Raw genomic sequence first — 12,958 nt, 5'->3', positions numbered from 1 at the left:
CATCTCCCAGAGCTTGTCCTCCTGGTTGGTGCTGGTTGGCCACAATGCCAGGGACTGTGCAGGCAGTGCCCGTGGTGCTGTTGCCAACCGTGCCCTTCCCTGCCAGATGTGTGCATCTCGGCCATGGTAAAAAGAGCTTGAATTTAGACAGGGAAGCTAAAGAGTGAAAGACTTGTTAACTCGTCCAGGTAATTCCCCATGGTTTCCTCTCTTTTTTCTTATAACCATAGAAAAGAGAGTTGTCAGGGACCTCAGCAGACCATCTGGTTCATCCCTCTGCCCAGGGCAGCCAGCACTGCCCAGTCCATTTCTGGGGTTTTTGGTGTTAGTCCCCAGCAGGGCCCTTGGCCCTTGTGGCTTGGTGTGTTCATGGACAAGTCTTTTGAGAATCACCTACAAATGATTCCCTCCTTCATTTCTTGCCCTGCCTCCTTGAGTCCATGTCCTCTGGATACCTGTAGCTCTGTCCTGTCTACAGTCACCCCTTGACTGCCCTACACCTATTTATTTCTTTTCACTCTTGTACAAGCCAGCCTCTGTTTTTTTACAAATCACTCCCTTCGTCAGAGTTCCACATTGTACCCTTGGCAGTGTGCATCCTGGACTGCTCCTGGAGCAGTCCCTGGCTCTGAGGTGTGGACATAAAATCTCAGCTACTGTGTGTTTACTGTCGTGCCCTCCTTGGCTCTCTGCTCTTGCTCAGGGCACATCTTACTTGCATGCGCCGTGGTGGTTGCAGATGGCATCTTGCGTGATGCTGTAACAGTTGGTTGTGACGTGCTGCATGAGTGACTGAAGCTTCTCTCTCTCTGCTTTTCAGGGGTGGAGAAAGGTCTGAGCACTTCAGGGTGTCACTGCTGGAGTTGCAGAAGTTCTTGCTGGAGTACCAGAGGGTGAGCTCAACACAGGCCCAGGGGAGGGACAAGGGGTTAGGCACCAGTGTCAGTGGGGATCTGGTACTCCAAGGGGAGCCTTGCCACGGAGGTGGGATGATTTGGTCGTGGGGTGCTCAGCCTGGCACAGCCACAGCCTGAGCGCATCCTTCCCGGAGCAGGAGATGATGCAGGGGAAGCGCTGCTGAGGGTAAACCTGGCCTCAGCCAGGCACCTGGTCAGAAAAGGGGCCAAGGAGAAGATCTGAGAGGAGTGGAGCTCCCAGGAGGGAGGAACTGGTCAGTGGAGATTTACCCAGTCCCTGTGACCTCAGCTGGTACTGAAGGTTTGCAGCAGGGGCCTCAGGAGGGCTCAGCAAGTTCTGAGGAGCAGCTGATGAATTTGATCGCTGGCCTTCCCATTTAAAGCAATCTTGGGTCGTTCAGTAAGCACAGCATGCACGCTCGGACACGCACACAGGCTCAAGCAGCGTGTTTGCGGGCTGTGCAGACCCTTTATTTTGACCCTTGCTGGGCTCCTGTCTCATTGCTGGGCTCCTTCTCCAAGAGGACAGGGGTGGCTTATGAAAGCACTGCCATGTCTGGCGCAGGAGCCTGGGGCCTCCTGCTTTGCACTGTCCTTCCCATCTCCCACTGCTGCCTCCCTGCCCATGGTCTGCAGCAAGTGGAGAGTTAACCAGCGAAGAGACGCAGGCGTTTTGATGGCCTAATGAAAGACACCCAGGGAGAGAAGCAAAAGGAAGCTGAGTTGGCTTCTGCTGCCGAAGGAGGAGGGATGGCAGATGTGTGCAAAGGAGCTATCAGAGAGAAAAATGCATGGCATTGGAAAAATTAAGACCACTTAGAAACAGGACAGATTTCTGCAGTTGCATGCTATCCGGCGTTTGTGCTGACAGTTGAGTTCCTGGCAGAGACGGTCTTGCATTAAAAACTGCCTCCTTAATGGTTAAAGCTTCTAGCTGGATGAGCTGCACGTGCTTTTGGATAATACTTTCTGAAATGGTTTCTTTTTTTTATGTCTCTCTTGGGGTTTGCAGGAGCTCTGGGCTGCAGATACCCTTCAGGTACAGGAATTCATGTTCAACTTTCTGAGAGACCCTTTGAGGGAGATTGACGAGCCTTATTTCTCCCTGGATGAAGTAAGACACCTTGAATGCCAGCATGTATGGAGTGGGGTGGAGTAGGGCGTGACATCCACAGAGCGATGTGTGCTGTGTGTGACAGCTCTTCTGTCTGTGTCTTCACTGCGGAGTGGTGGTGTTTAAAGGATCACAGCTCCTGTAGCTGCATTGCTATACGAGATGAACCTGTGGTGGGTCACCATGTTGCACAAGAGCTGGATGGTGAAGGGGATGACTTCTGGGCTGTCTTCTTGTGCTGAATGTGTGCAGCTGGGAGTGCTCATCAGGCAGTTCATTTGGAGGAGGAAAGGACTGCATTTGGCTTAATGCCCCTTTGGGGCATGTAAGGATCTTTTCAAAGCAAGAGCTGAAAACAAAGGAATAAAAACAACTGGAGATGACCATGTCACTGGCACTCTGGACTGACTCCCATGCAAAGGTCCCTTGATCCACATGACCTTAGTGAGCTATTGCCTGCCATGTGAGCTGCAAAATAAAATACAGAGCAATTCATTTGTCTCCAGCTGGGTCAGAGGATTTGTACACAGATATCTGGCACAGCTCAGAGGATAGGTGGCAATGTCTAAGCTGTGGTCACTCAAGCACGCTGGGTCAGGTAGCTTGTGTGCTGTATTGGTTGCCTCTGGTCAGCCTGTGCTGAGCTTAGAAAATAGCTATCTGCTCGGTAGCTTCTGACAGGAAGGACGAGATGTGTGTGAAGCTAAACCACAGCACCTGGCTCCTCTGCATCATTAACACGCTTCTGTTTCTTCCTGAGCAGTTTCTCACCTTCCTGTTTTCCAAAGAGAACAGCATCTGGAACTCGCAACTGGACATGGTGTGTCTGGAGAACATGAACAACCCCCTCTCCCATTACTGGATCTCCTCCTCACACAACACGTAAGGACTAAGGGGTGGCTCTCTCCACCCAGCCACTCCCAGCGTCCTCTTCCCCTGTGCCAGGGTGACATTCTCCTTTTGCCCGATCCCAGTGATGGGTCAAGTAGGCTTTTCCAAACCGGGGTCAATACATCAGAGACCTTCCTCTTGGTGCCCCAGTCCTTCCTCCGTCGTTGAACGATCTGTGTTTTGCTCAGACGTTGTCAGCAGCACACATCTGCACAGACTGTGCCTTCAGGTCCCGGGCTGTCACTCTGGTAATTTCTTACCATTAGCAACATCATCTTCCAAGCCTCTAAGGACAGATGTGATAAAAATCTGTCAGACTGAAATTGGCCATTTTCCTTCTCTGCTGCTAGAAGAATCTTGCAGGAACTGCTTTCTTTGCAGGCAGACAGGCTCTGTCTCTGCTCCCCGATCATGGGATGCAGTGGCAACACCTTAGCCCAGATTTAAAGGTCTGAGAGCCTAAGCCAGCTGAGCAGCCTGGAGGGCAGGCAGCGAGCTCCTGTCTGCCTGCAAGAGCTGGTCTGACGCTGCTCTTGGGCTGCTTCTGCCTGCTATAGGGGACTCTTTGTGGCACCAATGCTGGTATCACTCTTTGAGGCTTATCTTAAGAGCCAGCAGGAAGGCTGGACCTCAGAGTAGTGCCTGCAGCCCCTTGCAGTAGGGGCAGAGTTGAGCCCCTCACCTGGGGAAGATGGCAGGTCTGGGGAAAAGTCGCTCTCACCATTCCTCACATCGCAGAGGCAGGTCCGTGATGTCCCAGCAGACATCTGCGCCTGTGGTGAACGTGTTGCTTTGCTGATGTCTTCTCTCACATGAAAGGTACCTGACGGGGGATCAGTTCTCAAGTGAGTCCTCGCTGGAGGCGTACGCCCGCTGCTTGCGCATGGGATGCCGCTGTATCGAGTGTGAGTACCTGGAGCCATCACTTACGTCTCTGTTGTCACGATAGCTTGCAGGGGTTGGGGAAGGCTTTGCGTGGAAGGCAGGCTGAAGGTTGACATGCCAGTGGCAGCATTGTCACCATGATGTGCTGAAAGGGCTGGGGTCATTTGCTTTGTAGATTTGGGTGGTATGTGCCTGAGCTTTTGGTCCTCCAGAAAGATCTTGACTTTCACTTCGCTCCTTCATGGCCATCCAATGCAGTTCCCAGTAGTGCTTAGCTCAGTCCATCTTAGGTCCATGTCCTGTCTATATTCCAGCCTTTGGGCTAAGTTTCCCCTGTGGGTCTCTTTCAGTGGATTGCTGGGACGGTCCCGATGGCATGCCAGTCATCTACCATGGACATACCTTAACCACAAAGATCAAGTTCTCTGACGTCTTGGTCACTATCAAGGAACATGCCTTTGTCACCTCCGAGTGAGTACAGCAGGGACCTGGACTTCAGCTAGCAGAGCTGCCAGGAAGGCAGAGAGTGGGTAGAGCCAAGGCTGTAGCAGAGTGAAGCCCACCTTTATCCAGAGATCCACATAAGACCGCACAGCTGGGATTCAGTGAGAAGAAAGCATGTCGCTGTGTCTCCCAGCCAAAAGGAGATTTCTCCCAGACAGAAGTTGCTGGGGGGAGGGCTTTGGGTAAACCCAAAGTTTAAAGCCACTCCTTCTCCAGACTGTGCATTGCCACCAGGAGTGGGGACAACTCACTGTAGGGGGTTTATGTTGAATGCTCAAGACAGCACAGATCGCTGTTCATGCACACTGCTCTTTGAGGGCACAGAGGCCAGGTTTTGAAACAGAGCTCAGAAGGTGTTGGTTCCATCCAGACACCATGGTGGTTCTGACAGCTCTTCTCCTTCTCCCAGTTTCCCTGTCATTCTGTCCATTGAGGACCACTGCAGCATTGCTCAGCAGAGGAACATGGCTCAGAATTTCAAGAAGGTCTTTGGGGACATGCTCTTGACCAAACCAGTAGATATTTCTGCTGACGGTCTTCCCTCTCCAAATCAGCTCAAGAGGAAGATTCTCATCAAGGTGAACTCTCTTCCCCAGCGAAACTTCTAAGCAGAGAGAATGGGGGCAGATGGGGTGAGGGTATGGGACCAAGGAGAGCCCCTTACTTCTGGAAGGGGTTGGTTGACAGTGCATGAGGTGTAAGTGGAGACAAAGAGCTCTCTTGGTTGAGAGGAGCTGCTGGGAAATGAACTTAGCAGCTGGGTGCTGCCTTGGCAGCTTGGGCAATGTTGGTGTTTCTGCTGCAGAAATAACCTCTGGGAAGAAATGGTGGGTCTTTAGTGCCATTTGATGATCTCTGTGGCATGGGTCTTGCCTGGGTCCTTTTAGTCCAGAGAAACCCAGTGCAGCAGATCTGGAGTTTTGGGGTTGTTCACCAAGAAATCGATGCTGCTTTTTGGGTGCCTGCTCCCCTCAAGGTGCCTGACATACTCTCTCGTCCCACAGCACAAGAAGCTGGCAGAGGGCAGTGCTTACGAGGAGCTACCCACGTCTGTAATGTATTCAGAGAATGACATCAGCAACTCCATCAAGAATGGGATCCTCTACCTGGAAGACCCCATCAATCACGTATGTCTCTCTGGCCCCTCTCTGAGCTCCATAAACAACATGGTGACTCCGTGAGGCAGTGTGGTGCTGGAAGGAAGGGCTGTGGTGCAAATGATCGAAGAGGTCTATCCTGTTTCTCAGGAGTCTGTGAAGGCTGGAGGAGTTTTTATGCTGGCTCTCTCCTGTGCTCTTCCCTAGGCGTCTCCTGTTGGCCCTTGTTAGAGGCAGAAGGCTGAGCTAGAGGGAGCTCTGGGCTGATGCACTGCAGCTGCTCTTGTGTAATCCGTATAGGCTGTTATCTGTTGCTGCAGTAAGTTCTAGTGATGGCCTGCATTTCTAGACCTGCCTGCCTCCTACCAAGTGCCTACACACTTAACACACCTAAACGAGCATTCTGCTTTGTGAAGCACTGAGCATTCATGTTACTGTGTGCGTTTACTTATACACAGTTCACTTCTTCAGCTGCTTTGCTTTGCTGAGGATCTGTCAGGCAGTCACATGTGAATGAAACAGGTTTTTGGAAAATAGGAAAGTGCAATGGTAAAGCTGCATAACCATTTCCCATGTCCTCATCTCTGCTAGACCCCATGCTGAATCCATGCAGAGTGTTTTCTTTTTGCATTGATTTGCTTTTCATTTGGTCATTTTCTTTTAGTACATGCTGGGGTGTTTGCACTGTGATCTGCAGTCACTTTGTATGTAAAGACCTATCGCATGCTGGTTTTTTACTACTGATAAACCCATGCTTCGGATCTGGGAGATGTCTTGGAAGCGACTCCACTGAAGTCAGTGTTATCAGTGACTATCCTTCACAGACCTGATCACCCCTCACTGCTTGTGCTGATCAAGAAGGGAAGATGCCACGGATGGGTGGTGGGCCAGCTTGGTGCTTTCTCAGGGGGTCTCTTTGCCCAGAGTTTGTTTCCTTGCAGGAGTGGAACCCACATTATTTTGTCCTGACCAGCAGCAAGATCTATTACTCTGGGGAGACAACCAGTGATCAAGGAAATGAGGATGAGGAAGAGCAAAAGGAGGTGAGGGCCTCCTTGCATGACAGGGAGTTTTTCCCCTGGAGAAAGGACTTGACTGTCCAAGGGGCTGAGCATCTCCACTGCCAGCTGGCTTCAGGGGAAGATCCTGTGGTGGGAAGGGTGGGAGCTGCTTCAGGAAATCCCTGGTGCTGGTTGGGAGATCCCTGAGCAGAGCAGACTTCGGCATCTCAAGCCTGCCCTCAGTAACCCAAGACGGTGGGTTTTCCCCCTGCCAGGTGAGCAACAGCACTGAGCTTCACTCCACGGAGAAGTGGTTTCATGGCAAGCTGGGAGCGGGCCGCGACGGGCGGCACATCGCGGAGCGGCTGCTGACGGAGTACTGCATCGAGACGGGGGCCCCCGACGGCTCCTTCCTCGTCAGAGAGAGCGAGACCTTTGTTGGAGACTACACCCTCTCCTTCTGGTGAGGGCCACAGACACCAGCCCACTGCTCGCTGTCGCTCCTGGGGTGGTTTTCATCTTGACACCATCTTCAGTGGGGGGGTCCCATTCCCCAGTGGTCCACGAGCAGGTTTCTCCCCTTTTTCTGTGCCCCAGCATCATGTCAACTCACTGTCCCAGTGCAGAAGGGTCAAGTCCCTTGGGACCCTTGTATGAGGGGTCTCCTGTGGGGCAGGAGTGCTGTGTCCAGGCTGGAGCTCTGCCTGAGGCAAGTGCAATATCTCCACAGATGACCCTGATTTACCCCCTCCCTCTTTCGCAGGCGCAATGGGAAGGTGCAGCACTGCCGGATCCACTCGCGGCAGGACGCTGGCAGCCCCAAGTTCTTCCTGACGGACAACCTGGTGTTCGACAGCCTCTACGACCTCATCACCCACTACCAGGAGGTCCCGCTGAGGTGCAACGAGTTTGAGATGAGGCTGACGGAGCCAGTGCCGCAGACCAATGCCCATGAGAGCAAAGAGTGAGTGCGTGTTTGGGGAGGGTGGGTCGTGTCCACTGGGCAGCTGAGATCCCATGGGAAAACCTCCCAGGTCTCTGCAGTCATTCCTGCCCTGCTGGGACTCTCTGGTCCCCACTTGCTCCCCATGGGGCTCTCTGTCACAGCAGCCATGCTGGCCAGCTTCGTTGTTGATGGAGCTGGTTGTCTTGGAAGCTCAGTGCAAAGAAAGGAGGTACTGGGCTTGGTTGAGATGCCCTCGCCCCTGCCGCATGTCACCAGATGGCTCTGTCGCTGCCTGTCCCACAGAAAGAAGACAGCCCTGTTGCAGTGTTACATATATGATGATCTCTTCTCCCTGTCCTATTTTGAGGATTCAGGCAGCCTTTTGTGGGCTGGCAGGGAATCCATGCGGCATGGCAGAGGTGTGGGATGAGCTGGATGTACAGAGACCTGTGCACAGTGACGTGTCTTTCCTGAAAGGTGGTACCACGCCAACCTCACCCGGGCCCAAGCCGAGCACATGCTGATGCGGGTGCCACGCGACGGAGCCTTCCTGGTGCGCAAGAGGAGTGAGCCCAGCTCCTACGCCATCTCCTTCCGGTGCGTCCCTGGGAGCAGGGTGGTGGGCTGGGATGCTGCAGTGTGTGAGAGAGCAGGAGAGGGGCCTTGAGCCTGACGTGAGCCCTCCCAGAGCTCTCCTTGCTCCTGGATGGCCCTGGATAAACCTTACAGCCCCCTGAGAGCCTTTAGGACCCCACTCCTCCTCCATCTCCTGATGGGAGATGGCTGTGCTCAGCAGCCAGCCTGGAGGCACCTTTTGCTTGGGTGTCTTTATTTTGGCAGAGACCCTCTCTTGCCAGGTGCCAAGTGGCTTCTCTCTGTCTTTCCACCTGCCAGGGCGGAAGGGAAGATCAAACACTGCCGAGTGCAGCAGGAGGGCCAGACCGTGCTGCTCGGCAACTCCGAGTTCGAGAGCCTGGTGGACTTGATCAGCTACTATGAAAAGCACCCACTGTACCGCAAGATGAAGCTGAGGTACCCCATCAACGAGGAGACGCTGGAGAAGATAGGGACAGCGGTGAGTGTAGGCAGCTGCTGGAGGACCTAAGCCAAAGGGTGATGGACAGGTCTGTTTTGAACTGGTGCCTTGAAGTGGTGGTGTGTGAGCCACCTCTGTCCCTCACAATGCACACCTCTTGGGGTTTCGTGCCCTGTTGGAAGGCACTTACTGGCTTGAGTGAGATTTATTGCTGCCCCTCTGACCCAGGGCAGCAGGGAGTGTGGGCTTGGGCATCTGTTTGCTGTGTGCAGCATCATCTTTGGTCTTGTGCCTTCCCTGGGGCGTTCTCCCTACCTCCCCCATGGTAGGGGACCTGTTCTTCTGCAGAGCCACAGTTGTCACCACTGGCCCTTTGCTTCAACAGGAGCCGGACTACGGAGCCCTTTACGAGGGACGCCACCCTGGGTTCTATGTGGAAGCCAACCCCATGCCCACCTTCAAGGTACGCTCTCAATCCTCGGCGTGAAACAACCCACAGGACCTGAGGGTTTAGCAAGTGTCTCTCTATTTTCCAAGAGCTGTATTATTTTGCACACTCATTTCTAGACTATGTAGGAAGACATGCTCTAGGCTGAGCCTGCAGGTTCCCAGGCTGGGCTGCCTCTTGTTCTGAACTGTCCAAACTAAACCCATCAGTGGCTCCAGCCCAAAGGAAGGTGCCTATGTGGGGCCATGCCAGACTTGTTTGGCATAAATGGGGGCCTTTATTTCTTCTGGAAGGGTCTTTAGGGTCTGGGAGCCTCTGGCAGCAGGGTTGGATGCTGCCTGCACACCATGTGCCGCACAAACCCCCCAGCAAACATGTCTGCAGTGGGAGGTGAGCTCTCAGCCTTGGGCTTGTTGTCTGTGTGACCATCCGCTGCCAGCCTCACGGGACCCCTCCTCATTGCAGTGCGCAGTCAAAGCCCTGTTCGACTACAAGGCACAGCGGGAGGACGAGCTCACCTTCACCAAAAATGCCATCATCCAGAATGTGGAAAAACAGGAAGGAGGCTGGTGAGTTGGTCCTGAGCCTCCTTTTTCCCTCGGGGACACAGTCAAGCCTTGGTGTCACCACCCGTACAAAGGTGTGTCCCTTCTAGGGTCAGGTCCCTTTGGGGATTGCCCACAAGCTGCACAGCCCCAAAGCCTCACAGACCCTAAAAGCAGATGATGGAGGAGCTGCCTGTCACCCATGACCCCAGTCAGGATGCTCTGGGATCTCGCAGTGGGTGGTGACGCTGCCCCTTCCCCCTCTTCCAGGTGGAGAGGAGATTATGGCGGCAAGAAGCAGCTGTGGTTCCCTTCCAACTACGTAGAGGAGATTACTGGTCCCAGCAGCCTGGAGCCAGAGCGGGAGGTGAGCCTGTGCCTGAGCAGAGCAAGGAGGGGTGGTGGGGAGGGGCGCGTGTGCGCAGCCCCCAGTGCCCAGCCATGCTGCCCAGCACCGTGCCCAACGCCATCCTGCCTGCGCTTCATTCCCAGCAGCAGCTGGATGAGAACAGCCCCCTGGGAGACCTGCTCGGAGGCGTCCTGGATGTGCCCTCCTGCCAGATTGGTGAGTGCCAGGGAGGGATGGAGGAGTGGGGCGTGTTAGAGCTGTGTGCAGCTCTTCTGGGCCGAAGGGCTTTGGTCTCTGTCTCTAGGCACCCCTGTGCCTGCTGTGAGTGAATGCATGTCTACAGTGTGTGCTTGCCGTGCAGCGACACGTTCTGCTGCTCCCAGCACAGAGAGTGACTCGGGGTTTGGGGCTCAGACATGTCCCTGCAGCCTGAGTACAGCCGAGGAGTACCTGGGGTCATGCCCAGGAGCCGCTCCAGCACGCCTTGAACCTGATCTCAGGGAGCAGCTACCCCATGGGCAAGGGAGTTCAGACTGATTTTGTAGGCTCCTTCTTCTCTGCAAGGATTTGTCCTCCCTTGCATAGATGTGGTCCAGCCTCCCTGCCAGGCTGCCACAGGCTCTGGGGCTCCTGGGCGCTGGCCAAGCTGGGTCCAGTCTGCAGCGCTCTGCCCAGATGACGTTGTGCTCCAGGTGGCTGCTCTCACCTGGGCACTTCAGGGGACAGAGTAAAGAAGATGCAGGAATGGGAGGAAGATGCAGGAATAAAAGAGAGCTTCTCATCCCCCTCAGGATACACTCTGCACCCTCACCTGTCTCTTCCTGGGCTCAGAATCACAGAATCATTCAGGTTGGAAAAGACCCTTGGGATCATCGAGTCCAACCATCAGCCCTACTCTAAAGTTCTCCCCTACACCATATCTCCCAACATCTCATCTAAATGACTCTTAAACACATCCAGGGATGGTGACTCACCACCTCCCTGGGCAGCCTACTCCATCTGTCGCCTCCCAGTGACCAGAAATGGGAGCTTCTCCTCTCAGCTGAGGAGTCCTGGGGCAGCCATGAGAGTCCCTCAGTGTCTGTCCTCTCCCTTCCTTCTCTGTGGTGTGAAGGACTGGGCTCAGCAACTGCTGTGACCTTGCCCTCTGCTCCCTCTCCCCACGCAGCCATCCGCCCTGAGGGGAAGAACAACCGCCTCTTCGTCTTCTCCATTAGCATGGCCTCGGTGTCGCGCTTGTCCCTTGATGTGGCAGCCGATACGCACGAGGACTTGCAGGACTGGGTGAAGAAGATCCGGGAGGCAGCCCAGACGGCTGACGCACGGGTGAGTCTGGAGAGCCCTTGGCAAGGGATTCATCTCCTTGCCAAGGCCTGGAATGTCCAGGTGCCGAGGAGCGGGTGGAGGCTGGGTGGGGGGTGGTGAGATGGCAGCCTGCGACAACTGGCAGAGCAGTTACGCAGATGATAGAGCCAGAGTCATCTTGGACACTATAGCAAGGGGTGGTGGCCACGCATTGTGGCTTGAGAGGTTCAGACTGGACATCTGGGAAGATAGGTCTATCAGGAGGGTGTTGCAGCCCTGGAAGGTGGGGGATTTCCATCTGTGGAGGGTGGCAAGGCTCAGCTACAAGGCCACAGCTGCCCTGCGCTGGTACTGGTGCTCCAGACAGGAGGTAGGACCCACCAAGGGCCCTTCCCACGGGTGCTTTTGTGGTGTCCCCCCCATGCAGACCACGCAGACCTGCTAGTGGTTCCCACAGTGTGGGCAGGAGCGGCCGCACCAGGCCAGCGCTGCCACTGACCACAGTTGGTGAGCTGGGTTATCCAACGCCGCTGCTCCCTCCTGGGCCTGACACCTCTCTCCCTCTCTTGGCAGCTCTCCGAAGGGAAGATGATGGAGAGGAGGAAGAAGATTGCCCTGGAGCTTTCAGAGCTGGTGGTCTATTGCCGACCTGTGCCCTTTGATGAAGAGAGTGAGCATCTGCCGGTCCGGTGGCCTCCGCAGGCAGTCACCGTGGCGTTACAGACCCTGCGGTGTGCCCCGAGGTGCTGCTTTGGCTAGATCTCAGCAGAGGGCAGGTGTCCAAAGCAAGTTTGAACCGGTTTACATTGGAGCTCTGGAAATGTCCTTGTCCAGAGGGTGGAAGTTCCCCTGCCCATCCCTCTGTTGCTGGGATCTGTCACCATCCAGAGCAGCTGCTGAGGGAGTGGGGATGGGGAGCATCGTGCCCCATCACCGAGAGCGGTTTTGATGATTTCAGCCATTGGTGTTGGGCACCCGGCAAACGCCCACCAGGGCAGAGCAGGGTCTGCACTACCTGATGGTGACTGAATCAAGGGAGGAGAGGATGATGTTAGGAAGGGGCCTGGGGCGGTTGAAGTGTCTGGAAAGGGAGTGTGCTCCTGGCTTACACTGTGCTGTCTCTTCCCAGAGATTGGCACAGAGAGGGCCTGCTACCGAGATATGTCCTCCTTCCCCGAGACCAAGGCGGAAAAGTATGTCAACAAGATCAAAGGCAAGAAGTTCCTGCAGTACAACCGCCTGCAGCTTTCCCGCATCTACCCCAAGGGCCAGCGCCTCGACTCCTCCAACTACGACCCCTTGCCCATGTGGATCTGCGGCAGCCAGCTGGTAGCACTCAACTTCCAGACCCCAGGTGAGGGCAGCAGGCAGGGAAGGTGGGCAGGGGTACCCTGCAGCTCCTCCCAGTCACCTGCCTGCACCCCTGCTAACTCCATCCTGGCAACCAGGAGGTCCAGGAGAGGGTCCACAGTCTCTGTGCTGGGTGCAGGGAGCAGGACCCAGCACCCAGCAGGTCCAGGCACGTTGCCGCAGGGGGGATGCGCTCCGGAGGGCTGGATTGACCTGGGCTGAGCCAGGAGGTTGTGCTGCCATGACAAAAAGCTAAAATGGAAAGGAAGCAGGAGTTCCTCCAAGGTCCCTGGCAGCGGGCAGGGGGTGTACCAAAGGAGATGGTGCAGCACCAGCCCTAGGACATTGGCTGGTTGCAGGGCCTGAGTCAAGCTCGCTGCTCTCCTCACCTTTCTCCAGCTTCCATTCCTGCTCCTAGCTTCCAGTCCAGCCCCCCCCCCCCCACCTTCCCTGGCCCTTGCCAGACCCTGCTGTGAGCCTGTTCAGCTCACCAACCCACCAGAAAACTACCTGCCTCTTTTTCTCCTGCTGTCTTTTTCATTCCTTTTGTGAATTCAAGCATCTCACAGG

The 12,958-nt window shown here is 55.0% G+C and overlaps 1 protein-coding gene across 4 annotated transcripts in view; it reads left to right on the top strand.

Annotated features, from left to right (window-relative positions):
* PLCG1 (phospholipase C gamma 1) overlaps positions 1 to 12,958 on the top strand; it is a 50,043-nt gene that overhangs the window by 32,299 nt on the left and 4,786 nt on the right. For 2 of the 4 annotated variants that reach the window (XM_074843044.1, XM_074843042.1), the window contains exons 8-26: positions 821 to 893; positions 1,930 to 2,031; positions 2,795 to 2,913; positions 3,742 to 3,827; positions 4,158 to 4,278; positions 4,721 to 4,889; positions 5,316 to 5,438; positions 6,350 to 6,451; positions 6,685 to 6,872; positions 7,173 to 7,373; positions 7,833 to 7,952; positions 8,250 to 8,430; positions 8,777 to 8,854; positions 9,305 to 9,408; positions 9,655 to 9,751; positions 9,880 to 9,949; positions 10,902 to 11,059; positions 11,612 to 11,708; positions 12,168 to 12,392. In XM_074843044.1, the coding sequence (XP_074699145.1) occupies positions 821 to 893; positions 1,930 to 2,031; positions 2,795 to 2,913; positions 3,742 to 3,827; positions 4,158 to 4,278; positions 4,721 to 4,889; positions 5,316 to 5,438; positions 6,350 to 6,451; positions 6,685 to 6,872; positions 7,173 to 7,373; positions 7,833 to 7,952; positions 8,250 to 8,430; positions 8,777 to 8,854; positions 9,305 to 9,408; positions 9,655 to 9,751; positions 9,880 to 9,949; positions 10,902 to 11,059; positions 11,612 to 11,708; positions 12,168 to 12,392 (2,414 nt within the window). Of the gene's footprint in view, positions 1 to 820; positions 894 to 1,929; positions 2,032 to 2,794; positions 2,914 to 3,741; positions 3,828 to 4,157; positions 4,279 to 4,720; positions 4,890 to 5,315; positions 5,439 to 6,349; positions 6,452 to 6,684; positions 6,873 to 7,172; positions 7,374 to 7,832; positions 7,953 to 8,249; positions 8,431 to 8,776; positions 8,855 to 9,304; positions 9,409 to 9,654; positions 9,752 to 9,876; positions 9,950 to 10,901; positions 11,060 to 11,611; positions 11,709 to 12,167; positions 12,393 to 12,958 lie in introns of all 4 variants that reach the window. The other 2 variants (XM_074843043.1, XM_074843041.1) reach the window with 1 other exon arrangement.

This window comes from Strix aluco, chromosome 17 (assembly GCF_031877795.1).
Source record: "Strix aluco isolate bStrAlu1 chromosome 17, bStrAlu1.hap1, whole genome shotgun sequence".
NCBI lineage: Eukaryota > Metazoa > Chordata > Aves > Strigiformes > Strigidae > Strix > Strix aluco.
This window is presented reverse-complemented; position numbering and strand designations above follow the sequence as displayed.